Genomic DNA, 22,817 nt, shown 5'->3' with positions numbered 1-22,817 from the left:
AAAAGAAAATGTCAGTTTCTACACCTACAAGAGCTGAAAATAGACTAGAAAACAGAAGAGCTCTCACTCCACCATTACTATTGTTGTCACTTTCTCCACTGGTACTGTTAAAATCCTCGGGCAGGTTCGGTCATGCTGTGTGGGGGCCTTTAAAAAACAGGAAGTCAGTAACTGGACGAAGATGAAGCAGGTTGAGAGAATAACAGAAAGGTGAACGCTGCATGAGAAAGTCCTCACGCAGGAATAACTGCTGATAAGGAGAGAAGCAGGAGATAAAATGTTGTATCATCTATAATCAGTTTTGTTTTTAGAACGGCCTCCTGTGTCTTCAAATCTGAGGAAGCAGGCCAGTCTGGCACGTCTGACATGCCCATTTTTAGGCTGAGAGCATGACATCACACTTCTCTCTATCTGCACGCTGGGTGAGGTCAGCAGTCAGAAAATAAGCCCCTTTTTTTAAACTCAAACTATATCAGGAAATATCTACCAGCTCCCCAGAGATGTGTAGTGTCTGTGACACAGTCGAGTAACAATGTTCCCCGACGAGCTGCACTTCCTCTCTCTCCGACTGTCTCTCTCTCTAACCCTTCAGCATGATGGAATTTAATTAACCATGACAGGGAAGAGCTGTCGGCCCATCACAGTGGGAATCTGTTTTTTCTGTTCGAGACAAAGACATCAGCCATGACACCTCCCCCTAATGAAAAGTAATGAGCAGCTCACAGGCACTTCATCAACACTTTACTGCACGAAGCAAACTCCAACTTTGTGGCTCTTCACTGGAAACGTGTACACGCACTGGAGGATGATGTGACATGATATCTATCCCACAACAGCACGACACAGGAGGCACAGCCTAATGTCAAATGATGCGTCAGTAATTATACAGCACAACTATGGGACACGATGTGACACAACGATAGAAAATCGACATGACTTAAAATGACACAATGCATCACTACAGCATTTTAATTTGTCCAGTATTTCCAGTCCTGTTATATTAGCCCACCTCCAAAAATAAAATTATTCCCATCGGCCTCAGTTTTACTTTTTTGTTCTGCGCTAATTAGCAAAAGTTAGCATGCTAAGGCTCTAAGCTAAGATGGTGAACATGGACAACGTTACTCGCTTAACACCAGCATGTTGATGTTAGCATTTTTGGAATTGCTATGCCTTTTCCTACATGCACATAAATTTGGTTGAATGGGAGAAACAAGAAACAGGAAAACAACCTAATTTTCTGACTTGGGACTGTTTACTTATAAATTATTACCATCAGCCTCAGTTTTACTTTTTTTTTGCTTGGTGCTAATTAGCAAAAGTTAGCATATTAAGGCACTAAGCTAAGGCAGTGAACATAGTATACAATACTTGCTAAACACCAACATGTCATTGTGTGCAAGTTAGCATGATTAAATTAGCTGATGTTAGCATTTTTTGAATCGCTATGCCTTTTGCTGCATTCAAATAATTATGCCTGAATGGAAGAAACACAAGAAACAGGAAAAACACCAAATTTTCTGACTTGGGAGTATTCAATTCTTACTCCAAGGTGGTGAGCCCTGAACTAAATTAGCCACTCTGTAGCAGTTTGTCACCAGGTGAAACCAGGTACGGTGTACAGCTCTTATAAAATGTTGTGTAATTTCATCCAACAGCTTGTTGACATGTCTGTAGGTCGTTTCACAAAGTGGTAGATGTCGTCAGTATCAGAAATCTGGAGGTTGATGTGAACATTTTTTCCCGCTTGGCTGCTCATAATTACACTAAAGTGGTATCACCTGAGCGAAGCATCAGTTCAGCCTTGCAGAGCATCTAGCATGTCTGCAGACGCTTTGTCCTGTAAGCAAAAGGTTTCCATACGGTGGATGGTTGTTGTGACATGACATGAAAGGCAGCACAAGACCTGCACAGTGTGATGCCACATTACATGGCAGTAATGATAAGACTGTACTGTCACGACACAACACAACAACATGAAGTGACATTACATTACATGCAGCAGTACAACAATAGGATGTAATTTGGTCTCATATAGTGATGGACCATAACGCAGGTACTATACTTAAGTACAGTTTACTTGAGTTTTTCAATTGTGTACTTTATATTTTCACTCCACATTTCAGAGGGAAATTTTGTACTTTTTACTCCACTACTCTACAGATTCAGGATTTTACATACAAAACATAAGACCATAAATATGATGCATATTATAGGCTAAACTATAATTCATCACCAATAATGATAATCCAATAATATTGGCTGAGATAACATTGATTAGGATCTATTCTGTCACTTCAAGTACATTTTGCTGATAAGAATTTTGTATTCCTACATGGCTTCCTACATTTTAAATGCAGGATTTTTAGTGGTATTAGAGTATTTCTATACTTCAGTATTTTTACTGAGGTAAAAGCTCTCAATACTTCTTCCACCGCCACTGTTACTATTGTATCAGAATATAATTTGTGATAATTCATGGCAGATGTCACATTGTACTGTATTACAGCCCAGCCCTGCATGATGTTACATATCATAGCAACGGCCATACAACACAACAACACATCACAACAACAGTCACATGACAGGATGTGACACAGTGATATTTTGACACTTAACAGGAAGGAAATGAGGGGCCTTATTATTAAATGACATATAAACATGCATTCACATGATATGAACAAAATGTGACAACCTGGAAAAGGCTTTTTTTATTTCATGCAGCCTTTAAAAAGAGATAACACACACACACACACACACGTTTTAACTCAATAACATGGTGTTTATTTACTGGGCAAAATGACATCTGTTTAAATGACATCGACAGAGACTTGTTTAAGGTCTCACAGCATCAGGATAGTGAATCAGATAAACTCAGGCACTTTTTTTAAACTTTGAGTGAATCATTAAAATCATTAACCGAGCCAGAGGGAGGAGGACAGACACTGCTATCTTAAAGCTGAAGTTGTTTTCCCAGGAAAACGTCACCCTCGGCCCATCCCACCGCGACTGCACCATAATTTTCAATGAGCACATTTCACATGTCGTGCTTTCTGAACTTTCCCATACAGCAGGGTACATTGTCCAGACAGAACACTGTGCAGCTCAATAAAAGTGCAGAATAACACCTCTGTGTTCCTCTGCTGAAAAGGCCAGTGGCAGCTCCAGTCCTCTGCTAGATGACTCTGTATCCTAATAAATCAGCAGGGTGGATCCCGCCTCTGCTCGCCACCGCACACCGTTTGAAGTGGGGCCTGGCAGTCGCTTGCCAGGCCTCTGCTCAGTCCCCTGTGGTAATGACTCAACTTGCCAAAACACCATGCCACGCCCCACCTCGCCGCCAATCCTCGCCAAGAAGCTGGCTACACAGAAAAGGAAGGGCTTTAAAGGGTTCTCTGGTATGGGTATGTGGTTCTGAGAAGAACAGTATGAACCCAACAAGTGAGATCTCGAACTGCTCTGAAAAACTCCTGCACATAGAAACACATGTGTATGGATCTCTAATGGTCTTTACTAAAAACATTCAACAGTAAAGATTTTAGTGTTCCTTGCCTGCTTTGCTTTGCAACATGAATGTGCTGAGACAGGATTTAACATCATCATTTAACTAACTGCTACCACACACTAGAGAACTTTGAAAGGACTTTGAAAGGACTTTAAAAAGACCAAAGTCTGACACCCTTTCACATCTAAAGACAATGAGTCATAAGTGACATAAGTTTTTAGTCTCACATTATAAGATTTATAATAAGATTATAAGACGAGGGATCTTGCAGGGTCACTATTTGAAGAGCCAAGACAAAAAAAAAACTTACAATAATATTAAACATGTTTGATTTTATTAGAAAAAAAGACTGACTGAAGACAGGTCAGACGATCACCTCACACCAAACGATGCAGATGATGGAAGCGCCACAACTCTAGCAAAACTCTTGTGATTTTATTCTGACATTGGATATTTTCTGTGACAGTAAGAGACCTGATTGAGACTTGGATGGATGATGGTCTTGCTCAGTTTTACCATAATCTAGGACATGTTTGAATAATTTATGTTGGCAATTGATGATGCTAGAACAATATATTGTAGAATTACATTGCAATTTTGAAATGGTTCTTTAATTGACCACCAAAGATGTGGTTATAAATAAACAGCATGTTCTTGTATCCCCATCTAGGGCAAGTTAAGTTTGATGAGGACAAATGTTAGTGAAGATCTAATTATTATTTCACTCAGACCTTGTTTGGCTGCTTAGTTTGATTATCAGTTTATATTTACAGACAGTTTGGTTTCACATTTAACATGACAGGGGAAAAGGCTTTGAGAAAGACAACTATATAATCCAGGGCCAGCCTCCACGGGGGAAGTACTACACAGTTGATGTACTAGTAGTAAACCGGGCTTTATTAATGTAACCTGTGACCCCACACACTCCCTGGCCTCCCCTGCAGGTGGTAAGCTAGTTAGCCAGACATGCTAACATTTGCAGTATATGTTGAAGCAGATAAACACATTGTTTATTCCATTTCTTAAACGTCTGCTCTTGTGTTTTTGGTTTTGAAGATGCTAAAATAACAACATGGTTCTGAAACCGTTCAGTGCTGAGTTTGCACTTTGCACTTTGCTTCACATGTGGAGAAATCCAGAGCTTGATGTCGTGCCTTGTTACATTTGGTAAGCTGTGATTGGACAACAGCCGTCAGGGGAGGGGTGTGGTTCAACAATTGAAGTAATAAATGTTCTGTAGTTTTCTGTAGTTTCAGCTTGTTATATGTAAGAGATTAACTGCTTTTCTATATTTTAGATTAACAATGTTTGGGTCTTAAAGTTTTAGTCGCCTGAGGATGTGAGCTTTTATTTTTTTTCCTATTTTTTTCAGTTGAATAAAAAAATAATAAATGTCCATTTAATTAATAATGAAAACAATCACTGCAGCCCCGGGAAGTTCTCCATGATCCCAAATTGTTCTTAATGTTGTTAAATAAGCTGAGGCCCAAGAGCGCCTGCTGATATATGGAAATTGTGTGTTTAATTATCAGCACCAGGCCCCTTTAGATACATCACTAGTGTCTTGTGTCATCAAAACCACGGCATCTTGTTTTGTGTATTTTTTTAGGTGAATGTTTATGTTATGTAAACCAGGTTTAAAGTGCCCTTTGAGAGATTATTAAGTATTTTGAATTTAATTTAACTGATGACCCTAATCAAAGCAACCCCAACCACAGAGAGGAGGAAACCAGTTCCCTGAGCTAGTGCAGTGTTTGTTTGGACACTCTCTGCAGCACATGATTGAGCTCTGCTTAGTGTACACTGTGTACAAGGGGATCAGCACACGCGTGCACACTCTGCGCTGTGTTTACAGCCAGTGGCTGGGGCGTGGTGCAGCAGCCCTATCCACCACTCCAGCCATCTGCATCCAAACCAGCAGTACCAGCAGCCACACTCCTCTGCTCCTGTTTGTTTTGGTCCTCGGGAAGGAGGATGGCGGGTCTCCAAGCCCCATGTGCTCCGTGGCTCTGCAGTACACATGTACGTGCATGTGAGCCCAAGTGGTGGGAAAGTTGTTGTTTTTTTTCTTTGAGGTTAATTATTTGTGTGGCAGTCGATGTGGTCCGTGCCCCTCCGTGTCATACCCAGGGCAACATAATATTTATAGATGGAGTCACATTTTATCTGCTGCTCAATGGGAATTCTAAATTTGGTTCCTTTTTGCCCAACACAGGGCACAGAAAAATATCAGTCAAAAAGATAAGCGCTGAAATATACCCTCTCACTTTATCTTCAGGTTTCAGCAGAGAACAGGTCAGTGACTTGAACACTTTGTCTCATGGGCCCTTAAAATGTTGCAATACCTCATCTCAGGCTGCACATAAAGAGCAAACAACTTAAGTCTCTCTTTTTACTTTTACTTGATTCATGTGATTTATTATCAGAGCAAATTATCAGAACAAAAAGCAAACATTAGAGAAAAGTTCTGTCCTCTGCGACCCTTACAGGGTCTTAGGGTCCTGATAAAATCCTGCTAAACTGCAGCAATTGTTGCCGCTCCATTAGAGGGTGTAGTAGGACAAATCCAGGACAAGGGACTTTCTGAGGAGTATGGGAGTGTAAAATCAGTGTCATGCTCAGTGCATCTGGTCATAAATTGTGTGCAAGGCCAGCAGAGTGTTGTGTAGCTTATAGCTCACTGTGGGGAACGCTGCTGTATATGTGATCTCTGTAAAGTGACTCATCACTGCTGGCAAAACACCAACATTATCACCAACATCACTTTGATAACAGATGCAATACTGTCACCTAGTGGAGGAGTAGTGAAGTATAAATTCAGTGGTGGCATGCTTTTTTGTAATCTCTGCAGGTGATGGACAGCTCCATGCCTCTGATTGGTGAGCATGTGGAGGAAGATAAACAGCTGATCACAGAGCTGGTCATCAACAAGATGGCCCAGGTGCTGCTGGGAGTTTCCACAGCTCAGCCTTCGTCTGTCAAGGTATAGCACCACATCGCAGTTAGACAAAGCACCTTCACATAGGCACCACGACTGCTTCAGCACTACTGCTGTAACTACTGCTACTGCAGTACTTTTAAAATACATGTCTCACTTTATTTTTCTCTGTGTGTCTTTATATCAACAGACCACACAGCCCAGACGAGGTAAGAAAACACTTCATCACTACAACAGTTCACTTCTGCAGTGATGTAGTACAGAAAAATAACTCATGTACATGTTATGTGCAGGAGGACACCGCTCTGCTTCTGCTTCTCCATCCCAGTCAGCCCAGGGCTCACCTCAGCGAGCCCGCTCAGCCACCACCTCGCCCAGCCAGGCCTTCCAGCCTGGTCCCATCCCGGCCTCCTCTGGGCCTGGAGCTCAGAAACAGTCTCCGCAGCTGAAGTGAGTCCAGACTAAAGAGCCACTGGTGTCACACAAGTATCAGTATTACATATTCATATTCATGCTAATAACTTTGTTTACCTCATATTTGAAGGTAAGATAGGAAAATGTCTCCTTTAAAACATGTTGATTTATTTATTATTATTAATGTTTCAGTGATCTGATCTGAAATAGTCACAAAAATAGTGGTGTGCATATGTCAGATAGTGTAATGGCCCATGCTGCTGCTGGGAGGAGACATGAACCAGCTGATACACTTAAGTCTCCTTTATAATTGCAGACAAAACTGCACTGATTTTGGTTTGGTAAGCATTTGTTAAGTGAGATTGCAGACTGGGGCTTTTCTTTTTTATGCAACCTTTCATCTTTGCTAAACTAAACCACTCCTCTGTTTATTGCACAGCAAATCCCAGTCCCTGACCAACACCTTCACAGAGACCTTACGAGGAAACCAGACCGACGACGAGGCCAAAGCTGAGACCATCCGCAGCCTCCGACAGTCCTTCGCCAGCCTCTTCTCCGACTAACAACTTCCCCAGAAGCTTCCTCTTCCCTTCCGTCGTCAGGTGTGAAACAAAAATAAAACCTGACTGGTTCATCTGAGTCTCTTTCCTCCTCCGAGCCTCAGCTTCCTGGTCTCTCTCCTTCCTTCTCCCGGTTCAACCCGCTGTCCTCAGATCAACAATAAGTTTATCACTAGAAAGGCCAACAGCTCTGTCTTCCTTACAGGAGATAATAAGATAGGTGGGATATCAGTTTAGACACAGAATTAAACCGAGACCCATTCAAATTTCTGTAATTTTTACTCCACTTGATGATCTTGTCTGTTTCCTCTTTTCTTTTCATGCTAGTTAAGATCATATAAACAGATACTGCACACCAAGTCCATATAAGCATCAATTTAGCCTTTGTTAAAGGTGCCATGTGTAAGATTTTGCTATTGCTACATAGCTAAAATTAGCTTTAACAGCTGTTTACTTACCAGTCTAGAAGAAAGATTTTAGATGTTCACCATCAAACCTCATCCCTTTACTTGCCCAGAGCTGTCTCCATCTTTAATTCTTATTTTTGCTAACCAGCTCGTCCCATCTTGTAAAACCACTTTGCGGTAGTGAGTCACTGTAGCATCCAGTCTGCCTTTAGTTCAGCATGGGAGGATGACAAAGTAGCACTGCAGAGAGGGCGTATGCTAACCTCTTGGCAAGCCTCCATTATCACCTCCACCACCATCCACCCCCAGAAAAATAAACACATCCCATGGTACAGAAAATTGACATATAGCACCTTTAACATGCTTCTGCAGCTGTCTCCTCTATACCTATAACTCCCTGTGTTTTCATTTAACAGCACTGCAGCATTCATGATAGAGGATTGAGACATTTTTAAGCAAGTTGATGCTGTAATTTGAAAAGTTGAAAAGCATCAATACAAATATGTGAATGGCCCCTAGAAGTCAGATCAGTTTGGCCTTTCCCGTGGTAAATCTACCTGGTACTGCTTCGTACTTAGCTGTTATTCTGCATTTGTTGGTACAACTAGTGAAACTGTTTGTTATCCGTCCATGTTTGACTTATTTATATATTTATTTCAAATTTTTTTGTTAATTTTAATTGACACGCAGCTTCCAAACTGTTTGCAGATGTCTACAGCAATATTCTGATCTGAATCGGTTCCAGTGAACTCATGAGAAATGTTCTGAATCCACTCAGTTCACCAGCGATCCTTCGAGCATCTTTGCCAGCAGCCGCAGTTCTCAGATGTCCATGTGCTGTAGACACATATTGGCTCATGTAGTGACTCCTCTACCTTGGCCTAACATTACCAAAGTGCTTTTTAATAAAACATGAAAAAAGAGTCCCCCTCTGCACTGGGTCAAGAAAACAATCACACAGCGAACCAACCCTGCTGTACTGGCTTACAGCCGTCGTCTTCCACCACAGTTCAGATCTTCCCCTGCAGTTGTTCTGTTTCTTGATATTATGTGCTTTGTGAGTGGCATTGTGGAGTATTTCTGTGGGGGATATGTAAAATAAGAATTACTGCTGTGTGTTTACAGGCAAACAGTGAGGATGTATTATTTTGAGATGCTTCATGTGCTTCAGTTTCCACTTAGACAGAAAAGATTTAGTTGTTTAACATCACATCTTATCTCTTTATTTAGCCAGTGTCAGCTGGGATTGCAGATAATTTATCATTATCCTTGGTCACATGGTGTGTATGGTATGTCTGCAGTGGTACTCTTCCAACATTTACTCCATGTAAGTGAATGTACATGGAGTCAAACTGGTGTTTTCTAACAGAAACCAACACAAGCTCATGATCGTAACTATTCCACAAAGACAGCAGAAACAACAGGTGCCGTGATTTATTTATAATTTCCGGGGAAGGATGATGACATCTCTAGCACATTATAATGAAAATGTAGGTTCAGTTTTGAGACAAGACTAAACTGTTGGTACCCAGAACTTGGCGGTGTTATCGTGACTGAGGAGGAATTTACGTACAGAACTGCTCTAAAGATGTAACGTGCATACATTTTATTGTAGCCTTCAAAACTGACAAAGATCTAAATGTTTAATTATTTGAAAGAAACCTAATTCTCCATATTGGTTGTTTTGGTAAAAGAAGTTGAAGCCACCAGTTTGTTGTAATAATTTTAAAGTGTACCAGCTGTACACTTTAACTGTCATCTGACAACTGTCCTCATAATTAATCTTTTAGAAGAAAAGCTATAAAGGGAAATTACAAGGACCCTTAAAGTTAATTGTTAGTGAGGTTATGTTTCCTGCAACACTTGCTTTTTCAGAGGGACAGTGACTGTACTTGTTGCTTTTCATGCAGCGCACAATCACAATCTAATAATCGATCATTTGGTCCTTTTGCAGGAATTTATTCATGAAGATGTCTGGTAGTTGGCTCCAAATCGTTCTGTGCTACAAACTGAATAAGTCTAGTTATGTTTTCAAACGATCAACTGCAGTGTGAATATCTGTGAGCAGTATGCAGTAGTTTAAATGGACCTGTGTTGATTCCAAAGTTTTTATTGTTCTTTTCATAATAATAATAATAACAATAGTAATAATAATGCCAATAATAATAATAATGATAATAATAATAATAATAATAATAATAATAATAATGACCCCATTATAAAGTAAAATCTATTCAAATGCATGAAGCTGTACAAAATTTATAGTGGGTGTGTACTTGTGTGTGTGTGTGTGTGTGTGTGTGTAAAGTTGTAAATTTTCTGTTATGGTTAGTAATTGCCCATTTCTGCAATAATAAGTTTTAACTTATTTTTAATTTAAAGTTAGAAGTTCAACACTGTTTAAGAAGCTCTTATTTATTTTACCTTATTTATTTTACCTTTATTTTCATTCCAGTCTCACTGGTACTAACATAAAAAACTAATATTGTTTGTTCATTGCACTAAAACAGCTCAGTGTGTGTTAGCTTGAAAAAACGCACACTACAGTGCTCATAACCATCAACTGTACTAAACAATGATCAGAGTTGTAGTTTTACTTCTACAAACAGCTGCTCTGGAGCAAAAATAATCTGACGAGTAAAAAATGAAGACCAGTATTTAATAATGCAAAACTGTAAAATGATGTTGTGTCAAATGCTTCTTGCTTTAGCTACAAGCTAGTCAACCACTCATGCTAACCTGCTAACATCTGCAGCTAAACGGTCTTTAAACTTTTGTTCTGTAGTTTTGATTTGAGCAGTATCAAGACACAGAGAATGGTTAGCTAACGGCCTGTTAGCCTGCTCACCTTCAAACATGAGGAAATCTGTGCCAGTGATACTGTGCTTGTGCCATTTCACTTTGCCAAACCTGTGACTCCTTTGTCACAGGTTGTAATAAGTCAGCCTCCAAGGATTGTTTGAAAAGTAAACCTCTGACCTGCAATCAGCTTCATCCCTGAGTCAGTGCAGTGTTACTGAGCAATTTCTGTGTCAAAATGGACCAAACTATCTTTTTGTTGGGATTCCTTGATGGTTTACATCATATTGTTTTATCTTTGTTGTAAAGATGCCGACCACTCAGTGTGTAATACTGCAGTGTGATAAGCCATAATCAGACCATGAGGATTTACTGTCCCTTATGTGCCGCGCAATAATAGCTGTGACGTCACCGATAAACTGAACTTTTATCACTGTGTGTTGACTTTAAAGACATCAGCTGACCTGTCCTGCCCTCAGAGGCAACCAAGGTAATCAAGAGAAATCATAAAGGAAAGAAAGATCAACTTTGATGTCACTTTTCTCACTTTTACCACACTTTGGCTTTAAAATGCAGTTTAGGATCTAGTCTATGCTCATCTCTTGGGTCAGATTATAATCAATGACCAGATGTCAGACAGTTTAAACTTCTCACAGGTGTGCATTTGCTTGTTTGTTTTTTTTTTTATCCTAGGAACAGACAAAGTCTCAGTCTCTCATTCAGATGCTATAAACTAGCAGCTTAACACACCTGATATTTTTTTTGATTTGACTCAATTTGAATTGAGCTGCAAACTTTACTAGTAACTACCTCAAGTTCAGCAGTGCTCTGCAGAAACTGACTGTGGAGTGGTAGTACTGGGAAAGATTTTGTGAAATGAGCTAAATGTAACTAAGACCATATCAGTTTGATACACGGACTGTAGAAAAACAACAGTGTGGTGTGTGTGTGTGACATCAACCTGAGGAAGACCAGAGTCTAGATTTCCTGCAACATCCAAACATGTATCAACTCACACAGTAATGATGTAAGAACTGCTCCTCTTTAAGTATTACTGTCCCCTTAAGGCAGTTTGATTAAATGCAAATATAACTACTGAGACCCTAACATATTGTAACAGTGGGCAGTTGGGGCCCACAGATTATTTTCGCCCCAGAGCCCTGTAGCAGATTAATTCAGCCCTGGTTTGTTCTGTTCGTCAGATAAGCACCGTAGGAACAGTTCAAAGATAATTCTTCTATTATAAAGATAATAAGGCTTAAAGAGAAGTATCTTTTAATGTTGTTTGCTTGATTGACAGCTTTCTCAGCCAATCACAGCCTCAGCTCCTCAGTCTTCCTCACCAGAATCTCTAACATCTAATAAAACCAGTTGTTGATGTCACAGACGCTCCATCAACATCCTCATACAGTCTGTGCTCATTTCACAAACCTTTGTGAGACAAGAGTTGCATCACTTCAGCCCGTCTTTTCTTTAATTACATAATTTCAGTTACACTTTATTTGGAGAAAATGCAATACTTAATTTTGTTTTTTCTTTTGGTTATGACATGGTTCAGTTGCCAGCTAGGCTTTGGGTGCATTGAACTGACACACAGCCTAATGTTGAATTGAATATGCAGCCATTAACACAGCTAATACTGCGAGGAAACCAAGTCCACTTTAAATGTGGTATCTGTAAATGTGAGAAATAAAGTCATTGCACGGGTTTATTTGCCGATCTCTCAGTGCACTGTGTCCCTCCCTCTCTGCTGAATGGTGGGTGGTATTGTATGGTAATTTAAGTGTATTGACGTTCTGTATATTGGTGTAAATGTGGCATGAAAACCAACCCCTCTCGTGTGCCTCAGGTGTGTAAATTTGGTTGTTACGTGATCTTAATGTCCGGCTGCTTATTTGTGAGAAGTGTGATGCATCTCATGTGTTTCTGTGATTTATTAGTATTAAGATATTTTTGTTTTCTGTTCTTTTGTCTGAAAATCAAGATTTCTGTTATTAAAGGTAACAACTTTTATTACACCTGTGGCTGTGCATTCCACTGTCTACCAGTCACAGAGCTGCACGTGGGAGGGTTTGACTGTTTCTCCCCATTTATGGTCATTGCAAGAGAAGTCCTGGCCCTTACTCTACTTTTAAAAAGTCCTCTTTGACACACACAACTTTCAGAAAATGTAGTGATAATCCCAAAATCCCTTCATCTTGGATTACTACCGTATTTTATTCCTCTTGGCACGAAGCTGCGGGTGTTAAAAGCCGACTGGCAGCACACAGCCGCAGAGGGGGGAAACCTGCTGGACCGCAGCGCAGCCTTTCATCTGCTGCCCACTTCACGTCGAGCCTTCAAATTAATTTGTGTTAAGCTCTAACGTTACAGAGGTAATATGAACCACATTAGGTCATGAACATGTCACTGCACACACACGCACGCTTCATTACTTTTCAAACAATGGCATCATCACTCAGATATTTCTTAGAGTATTTAATGTCAGTTGGAGAACAGCACTCAGAATTGATGGAGTTTATAGAGACTATTTATTTTTACAAACAGTGAACATATTTTAAACATTATTATTATCAACCTGCATTAATTTAATTTTGGCCTCTGTAAACACAACACCGATGTTGTCACATTTAAAGTTGCTATGGTGAATGTGTTAAGTACAGGTTCTAATAGGTGCTAATTTACCTGCAAATATGAAGTTATATTAGCATTACATTTGGAGTTGTTGGTGAATATTCTCTCTCGTTTTAGTTCCTTATTTTCCTCCATGAACTCCAGGAAGAAATGTCTGGCTCTTTAGCAGATAAATGTTCCCCAGCTAGCTGCTAACTTTGTCTGTCTGCCATTTGGTTCTTACAGGCAGCGTACATTAGCTTTATCAGAGCTTTTTTTTTCTGAGAATAGCTGCCTGCTGCTGGGAACAAGGTTCATGAACATGAGATTGAACTAAAATTGTAAAGTGAGAGGCCACAGCGCCAAAACAAAGACACTAAAACGCTATGTAGCTCCTTATTTTGGACACATCTGAAATAAATAAATAGGAGGTAGAGCAGTCATCCACTAATTGGAAGGTCGGTGGTTGAATTCCTGGCTCCTTCAGTCTGCATGTCACGTGTCCTTAGGCAAGAGACTGAACTCCAAACTGCCCCTGGTGTGTCATCGGCGTATGAATGTATGAATGGGGCTTCCATTGTAAGGCGCTTGGAATGGTCAATAAGTGCTAAGTGCAATAAAGTGCTGTTTAAGTGCAGTCCATTAACCATTTATCCACGCAAAATAATACATGTATGAGTCTCAATACTCATCACAGTTAACTGTACTGTACAACAGTAATATTCTGATATATGTCTGATGTTTGTGTAGACAGAAAAGTAGATTTACATCAGCAGAACTGTAATGATGTTGTCAGCCGCCACAATCTGAAGTCATGTGGTCAAACTCTTTTACTGAGAAAATGAAGTGACGACAAGTTTAATAAAAGACTGTTTTGTTTAGCGGAGATTAAAAACACCATAGCCTGTAAAGGAAGGTATGTGAAGCTTTCAGCCTGCAGACCACCCTGAATACATTCAACAGCAAGTGAGAGATGAACTACACTGTTACATAACATTTCATTGTTCTTCTCATGGGAATGATCCCATCTTCAAAGTATATCACATTAATACAATTCGCTGCCATGTTCACCAAGAAATCTCCTCATACTGTGTCTCAGTTTAAAAAGTGACTCTCTTCCTGTAAATATCCACGTTCAGTATTGTCCTTTAAAATCCCACGTCAGTCGACCTCTGACCCTCTGTTACACCTTACAACCTGAAACCTCCCCACAGTTTCTGTTGTGCTTCACATTTGATTCCCAGTCTCAGACATGTGTTGCATTCCAGACCACTGGCAGCCTGATGGTAATCTGCTGCCAGTGTGATTTCTTGCATTCTTAAGGTGGAATGTCAAATCTCTCATCTGCCACAGGTCCCTGCCTGCCTGTAGCCCCCTTGCCAGTCAGACACAAACAGGTCTGTGACTGTCCAGGTCCATAACACTGTTTGTATAAATCTGAGGAGGAAAACATGAAGTTTATATCCAAATTCTTCTCATTTTCAAGCTCAGTGGGTAGAAATCAGACAGTTACACAGTCCTATAATAAGTACATTTAACCAGTAGGGGGCGTTGTCCTCCCAAAAAGAAAAAAAGGAAAGAGATCCTTCCACATCCATCCTCTTTCTACTTTTTAACTGGACACGATCTTTAATCTCTTGCTTTAATAAGGACCTCTGGAAAATGTACCTGCAGGACAACAGGTTAATGGATTCAGTAAATATATCTGCAATATGTCTGTGTCTTAAAGGAACTGATTTCACATTCATCTCTCTTTCTCCTTCCACTGTCAAATCAATGTAAAATTCACCTTTACAACATGAATTCTACGTCACTGTTGAGGAGTTTTATGGTTCAGTAAATATATTTTTGTGTAAAAGAATATCTGCATTTGTATAAAACGTAATACAACCCAAAGATAAATAACATGAATCCTAGAGAAATTTTAAAGCTGCACTATTATTATATCTTTTATGCTAATGGTAAATATGACAATGTTTAATGTGAAAGGAGTTGTTGTAGTGACAAACCCAGTGAGAATTTCCTGTATTTGGTTTTGCTGTCCACCACTACTTCACTGTTTTGTTCCTCAAAGCTCTCATCAACCTTATTCAGCAGCAGTTTTTTTAGCAAAAGCAGCTCTGATGAATCCATTGACCACCTCTTATCCAGCACAAAGCAGCACTCCCACAAATACCTTTTTTGCACAAAATTTTGAATGGTGTTTTTTTTTAATGCAGGTGAACCTGCTATGAAAAGCCGATTGACCCTTTTTGAACTGCCAGCTGAGTTTGCCTCTCTGCACACACTCCATGTGAGACACTGCGATTGGTGATTGTATGTTTTTAAAACTTATTTCAGGACTGCAGCTCACTGTTACATTACCAAGTGCAGTGTAGTCGTGGTGTTTCTGGTTAAACAGCATTGTACTGGGCAGGTGACAGGTCTGTCCACAGTGTTTTTGCTCTGAAAGGGGAGAAAGTTAGCAGGTTCTCCCGGGTCTGCCAATCAGAGCCAGAGCCGATAAATACCCACGTCTACTGCAGAGTCATTTGACCTGGGTATGACTGCCAATTGTACCCTTTTCCATTGCCAACATAGGTTAGTGGAAACTAAACCAAATTATTAAACAGGTGGCCACACAAAGCTCTAAATAAATGTTGATGTAGCTCTATGTCTGCTCCATTCATAAAGTAGCAGTTGTGTGCTAATGCATCTGCCAAATCAACTATTTAAGGCAACAGTATGTAAGGGTGTCCACTGAAAAAAAAGCTATCAGTGCAGCTTTAATCCAACAGTACTAGAGTTGGACTTGGTTGAACTTCTCCAGGTAGATGTGAAAAGAAAGGATACAGGAGGATGTTGCTTAGCAACGAGTAGCAAAAAATAAAATAAACACAAGAATAATTAAATTTTGTATTAAATGTTGTTGAAACACAATAGCTTCACTTATGTGTGAAACACTGGCACTGCTGTGACACAGCTGCCTGAGGGCTGGAGGTTATCACAAAAACAACAAACAAACACAGTGTGTGGGTTTTAGAAGAATAAAGGTGATATCAGACCTACCTTTGGGTTGTGTGAAAGCTTTTCCCCTTGTGTTATTAAGTCGTACTTCCTTCAGATGAATCATATTTTCTTCTAAAAGCTGTTTCATCTCTAAGCTGCAGGTATAACATGTAGCTGTTCAGGATCATTGATTTCAAAGGCTGGAGTGGCTCTATAATTTACCTTCAGTCCATTTTATTCACTTCAGTGTGTAAGTCTCAGAAGCTCTCAGCATGCATCACAGGTTTCATCATATCATGTACCAGAGTGCATGTCCACATATGTGTGGGTGTGTGTGTGTCTACAGTATAAGCACACTTGTAAGAAAGTGTGTGTATGTGTGTAAGAAACCTTTTTCCCTCTTAGACCTGCCTACTGTACAACAATGCCTTGGTCACCATAGTGAGTATCTTTAAAACAAGGAAGGGCCTTGGTTGTCATGGCAACAAAAGGATAGAGAGCGAAACAAGAGATGGAAATCCTCTACTTTGGTTCACAGTTTGTCGTATTTCTATACCGACGTGTTTATATTCACATAAAGAGAGTATATTACACTCGTAGGCTATCTAAAATGCTTCACACACACACACACACAAACAGTAGAGGCCAATAAAAATCTGTTGTATTGTCCAAAGCACAAAGCAGCAGTTTGGCTTTATAGAAACCATGTGTTGGTTAGTGAGGTTGAGCTCACAGTTTACAGTGTTCAGTGGGACCGTCTTGCAGGTCCAGTGAAAACTCTCTAGGTGAATTTCCTTCATTGCCACTGTGTTGTACTGGCGGCAAACTCCTGAAAGGTCCAAAACTGTCTACATGCCAAGATGCCACCACTGGTAAGACAAAAAAACAAAACAAAAAAAAAAAACTAAGCACACTAAAAACACTTTGCATGTATATCTAAGAGGAGATTCTTCACAGCTCATATTGTTTTACCATGTCAAATAATTTAGGCTGCTTCCCTGGCTATAAATATTAAAGAGTTGCTGATTGCAGTATTTAACATTTCAGACCATATTGTACTACAAACTACTTCCATATAATTCCATAGCAGTGTATATGTATATTCATTTTGTTTGTTTAAGTCAATTGAATTCATCCTTTAACGTTAAAGAAATAACTCTAAAATATAAACCATGGGCTCATTAAAGTTCCACATTTTGATAAACATAGTTAACTGCTTTCTTGAGTTGGCCATTTGAAAAGAAAGACACCATTAGAAAGTACTCATTATATGTATATATATATATATATATTATCTTCAGTTTTTTATTTGATTTTTGATATGTAAAAAGTTGAGATTTTGTCCTTAGGCTGGCACTAACATAAACATGAACGTGCTCAGTAAATCTAAGTAGACATCTTCTTGTTGGATTTTCATATTTTTTCTGTTCAAGTGAAAAGTTTTGGCTTCATACACAATGAAAGGGTCAGGGCAACCAAAACCCAATCAGAATCATCAGTAAAACTTAATTTAATGAGTCTGCAATTTCCAGTTTTATTTCAGAATATGTTCTTTGAGGTTTTCCCGGGGAGAAGCTGTGTAATTTGGTAGTTAATAAGCGAATAATGTAATAGGCCTATTTATTTAAGTTTAAAATAAGCTTTTCTTTCTTCCCCTATAACAACTAAAAACAAATCTTAGTAGTAATAGTTATTTCCAAAAGTCTTTCAGTTAGATAAATAAGTTATAACCATAAAAATGTGAATGAATGAACTGTATAAACTGTTTCAAATAATTATCACTCTTAAAATTAGTGGATCTTTTTTTCCAGATTCATTAATTTGTGTGTAAAAGCTTTATACAAAGATTGTCATTATACAATATGACAGTTTTTGTTGAGGTGCAGCCTGAAGGTGATGAAATTCAGACTGGATCCATAACATTAAAAAAAAAACACACTGAATGATAAACTTGAGGTGATGATGTTTTTCTTCTCCACAGTGGATGTTCTGTATAGCTCTTGGAAATAAACTCTTCAAGTCCAACTTAAACAGCTTGTCAGTGTATCGCCAGCCCTGTCAGTGAAGAAGTATGTGTTATTTGTGAGAGATTGGGCTGAAGAGGAGAGAAGAGTTTTGGAGAGTCGGCTTGTTTACAGAGGGAACGTTACCCCTCACTGCAGGCCTTTCATTTCCTCTGCTATGAAGCCTCAATGTTCCCCTCTCTGTTTTTCCCCCTCCACTGCCTTATAATGGAAAATTTCATAAAGTGGGTCTTGAGAAAACGTCTGCTTCCAAAAAAGTTCATAAAAGTGAACATGCTGTACATGTGACCCTCCAAAATCTCTTTTATTGACCTTCCAGGACTGACTTGCCACTGTTTGTCGACAATAGATTATCTCCTGCTTTATTTTAATCTCAGTCATCCTGTCTGTCAGTCGTAATATTCTTACGTGGTTATTTATGTGAGTGTGCTGAAATCACTGCAGAGCTCATTTTCCCCTTGACTGCATATCTAAACAGGATGTATGGGGATATCAGCCTCCACAAGGGTATGGGAATTATTTCCACTCCAGAGATGTTTGTTTCCCTCCAGAGATATTGGTAGTATCAGCAAAGATAGTTACAAACTTTCCAGAGAGCATTTGTTGAATATTTCCCTCCAGCTGAGCACAATGCCACAAAAGACTAGGACTCAGATAAAGATAAACACAACCACCACACTCTCAGTTCAAGGACAGTCAACTATTTAAAGCTGCATCAAGCAACTTGGTGCACCGATGAGTCACACTGGCAGTTAGGAGCAGTTTGATAGAAATCAGCCCAAAAATACATCACAAATAACTTCAGCAAAACAATATAACCGCAAGATCCTTTCATTAACTATTCTAGAGCTTTCAGTCATCTCACATGAGCTTCATCAACAGATTGTAGATGTTAAAATTTCCATTATTCTGACAACTTTAAGAACCTCTTGTCCAAGTTGACATAAAGGTTGAGTTTAAAAATGTGTTTTTGACCTTGGTAACAGCGATTAACAAAACAGTTGCCCTTCAAGATCTGTTTGGTATTTGTTCGGCTGATGAGATGAGATTGACCAGCAACACTCATCATTGAAAACTGAAAGTTTGAACATCAGCAATTCACTGAGCAAATGGCCTGCTAGTGAAGATCATGGGATATGCTCGAAAGATCCAGAACAGCTACTAAATGAAGCTTAACATGAGCTTATTGGTGGTTGTTGTTGTTTGTTTCCAAGGTCAAGAATTAACTTTGGAACCCAATGAACGTCCTTGTTTTCATGAATTGCACAAAACCCAGCTAATACTGAAGCACATCGAGGGACAAGAGGGCGAGAATTAGAAACATTTGTACTCTCAGGGAATCAAACTTCAAAATGTAATATTCTAATTTTGTTTTCGTTGTTCTACGTGCATTTCATTTTACAAATATGCCTTTTTAATATGGATTCAATATTGTCTTTTGAATAATAACCTTTCCACTGAAATTGTTAAATTATCAGTTTTATAGAGGTGTCCACTGTGTACTGAGCAGCCATTTAACTTCTCTGTTCTATTTCTTTAGCTATTGGTTGGTCAGGTGTCTGTCTTGTTACTTAAGCCAATCAGTGATGAGCACTGTAACCTACCGCGGTCCAGGGGGCGGGACTAAGGAGAAGTGGCGACCGAGAGAAAAGCGGCAAAAAAAAGAGAGATTGTGTAAAGCAAACGTTGGTTTTCCGTTAAGGTTTGTTATGATACTGTGTGGTATTTAAGGTATAGAAGTTATAAGATTTGTATTGTTTTGCAACAACGTAAAACGTGAAAGGGACTGACAGGAACGCCACCGACACGCCACGGACTGTTATTAGCTTGTTAGCTAACGACTGTTGCTAGCTTGTTAGCTGACGCCCCGGGTTGAGAAGAGACTGCGTGGGAATCACAGTTTTTAACTGGGTACGGTCAATATCCATTAGCTTCATTTCTGTGGAAATGAAGTCAACAGTCAGTTTGACTGTTGGGGAAAACCTTCCTGAGTCCCCAAGGAACCGTAAGTACGAACGAGATGTACTACATGGATGCAAAGATGACGCATTACAAGCAGCACCAATAGTATGAAATGGTATATACTTCCTTTCTCTTCAGTGGGCGTGGTCGTGATTGCTAGTCCATGTCAAAACATAACAAAACAACACCAGAACAAGTACAAAATTGTGCCTGATTTTTATCTGTTAGCTTAATGTCTGATCAACTCAGTACAAGATCATATCAGTCTAATAATACTTTCTGGTTTACCTCCATAACAGTATTAATGATAATATCAATAATAACAATAATAGCAATATTAAGCAGTGAAAGCAGTGTAACCACAACCAACAGAGACAAGAGTTATGTGTTGCCAGAATTTATAGAGTGTGTTGCTGAGACAGAGACAGAGACAGGTCTCAAAGTAAATTTTATGCTGATCTTTTTGTCTGTAAAATTACATCATTGTGTTAGAAAGTTGGGATGATCTGTGGCTTGTGAAAAACATGTCCGATATTAATTTTGGTGACTATGGGGTGAAAGAATCTTTTATAATCTGTTCTCACATTCACTTCTCCCATTGGAGTGAACAGGCTCAGTACTACTGCTGGCCTCTTAAAGTGGTGGGGAGGTGGTGAAACACATGTGACACAGACACAGGAAATGATCGGAAGTGCCTCGTCTCCTTTCTTAGCTGTCTCTGATAGATATATAACGACATGGTACCATAGACTTAAGAGTTCAAAAATCCTTGGCATGTAAACTTGGGTCCATTCATTTTCTGCTGCTTATGCTGGGGAAGGTTGCAGTAAATTATTTTAATTTTTTATTTTCAATTCATTATCATAAAGGGTGTTCAGAGTTGTGAACCACCTGATATGACATGCACAACTTTGTGGTTTATATACAATATCATCATAGCTGTAAAATGAGCTAACAAGTCATATCCAGTCATGAGCAGAGTCGGGTAATAACACATTACTCTGTAACGTGTTACAGTAATGTGATTACTTTTTTTCAGTATCGAGCAGTGTCTGTTTGTTCACTGTCTTTGATGGAGGGTTGATGTCTGTGTTCAGCGGGTAAATTATTCTGGGATATGGTTACGGTGCAGGGGAGGCGAAATGTGACTCAAGGTAATTTCAAAAGTGCTTTATTTAAATTTTATGTTTGCCACAGCTACATGTAGATTCAGGAGTCACCCCTCTTTACTGGAGTGTAACCTCTGGAGAGCTGGGTGAGGCTAAGCTAGCTGCTGGACATTCAGTAAATCTTTCAAATTGTTGGGCTGCCTGCTTGCTAAAAATTAATGATCACACAGGCTATATGGACAAATGTGTGTGAACATTTCTATACATGTATCTGCAGACAACCAAAGTAGTTTCAGTGTGTTAGTTTTGGAGTGTATCAGCAGCCAGGAGGCAGCAGTGGATTCAGTTGTATTTGAATGATTTTTAAAATGCTGCCTACATAAAGGGTGTCTAAACCATACTGATGCACAGCCATGTCACAGTCAAAATGGAAATATTTCTGCTCTAGCCTGCCAGTTTGGCTAAGGATGGCATTCACTTTGGTCAAAAAGTGTCTTGTTCCTCCTGTTTCCACTGTTAGTACCCTCATTTGCTCTGTGACTGCCCCCTCCGCCCCTCTACCTCTCTAAGAGATGAGAACTGTGTTAACTCGGATCCCAGAAAGTTGCAGTGACACATCTTCGTGCTCCATGGCGCGTCACATTCACCCAGAAGCTAAAAGTGAACTGTTTGTGTGGGTACAATCTGCTTTACTTCTTCCTTTAATTCCCCCACAGTGATTTCCTCCACCCTCCCTACTATCAAGCACCTTTTAGTGTCTGTGCTTTCACTTTGCAGCCTCCCTTTCCCACAAAGCCACTGTGTGTGTGTGTGTGTGTGTGTGTGTGTGTGTGTGTGTGTGTGTGTGTGTGTGTGTGTGTGTGTGTCTTCAGAGTGATGGAAATTGACGAGTGGCCCCACAGAGCTTTGAACTCCAGACACTGCTTTGCACCAACTTTCAGAGCATCATAGCATAACAGGAAATTGGGGAGAAGACACGCTCTAATTCAACCCTCGCCCCCTCCCTTCTGGGGTGTCGGAAACATTTCTCTCTCCGATGGTACTAAGAGAGCATGACCACTACCGGCCATGCACCCCTCTCATCAATCTAATTCTCTAATAAATGCCGTTAGTGGCACAGTGAAGCATTTATTGGAGCTCCGGTCAACAACTGACCACAAACATGACTCCAAATGCTGCTCCATGCCTGATGGATGTGTGAATAAGCAAACAAGTTCTCCATATCACTTTTATAAGTGGATAAAACTATATGTGAATGTGTTTAGCTTATTCAATCAGCTTTGAACTTAATACTGGTTTACATGGAGTAGTGGAGGAATGTACTCATCACATTATCTGTGGCCTTTAGAGATACTGCCTACTCACATTTTTTTGCAAGTGTCTGTGTGCACTCTCAATTGAGTGGTTGCACACTTCATTCTAAAGGATAAAGAGACTATTGGCCACCTGAGGCATCAAATCTAGAGGCTGACCCTTCGGCCAGCATGGCAGAGGGTCA

At 39.7% G+C, this 22,817-nt stretch overlaps 1 protein-coding gene across 4 annotated transcripts in view; it reads left to right on the top strand.

The window, feature by feature from the left end:
- The window catches only part of syn3 (synapsin III), a 113,356-nt gene extending 100,715 nt beyond the window's left edge, over positions 1-12,641 (top strand). For 3 of the 4 annotated variants that reach the window (XM_071501851.1, XM_071501847.1, XM_071501850.1), the window contains exons 11-14: positions 6,357-6,488; positions 6,634-6,652; positions 6,737-6,893; positions 7,297-12,641. In XM_071501851.1, the coding sequence (XP_071357952.1) occupies positions 6,357-6,488; positions 6,634-6,652; positions 6,737-6,893; positions 7,297-7,420 (432 nt within the window). In that variant the 3' untranslated portion in view covers positions 7,421-12,641. The remainder of the gene's footprint in view (positions 1-6,356; positions 6,489-6,633; positions 6,653-6,736; positions 6,894-7,296) is intronic. The other variant, XM_071501849.1, reaches the window with a different exon arrangement.
- Positions 12,642-22,817: the final 10,176 nt, after the last annotated feature.

Source organism: Trachinotus anak, unplaced genomic scaffold (assembly GCF_046630095.1).
Source record: "Trachinotus anak isolate AG129_WGS33_773 ecotype Australia unplaced genomic scaffold, CSIRO_AGI_Tana_v1 ptg000018l, whole genome shotgun sequence".
NCBI classification, from domain to species: domain Eukaryota; kingdom Metazoa; phylum Chordata; class Actinopteri; order Carangiformes; family Carangidae; genus Trachinotus; species Trachinotus anak.
This window is presented reverse-complemented; position numbering and strand designations above follow the sequence as displayed.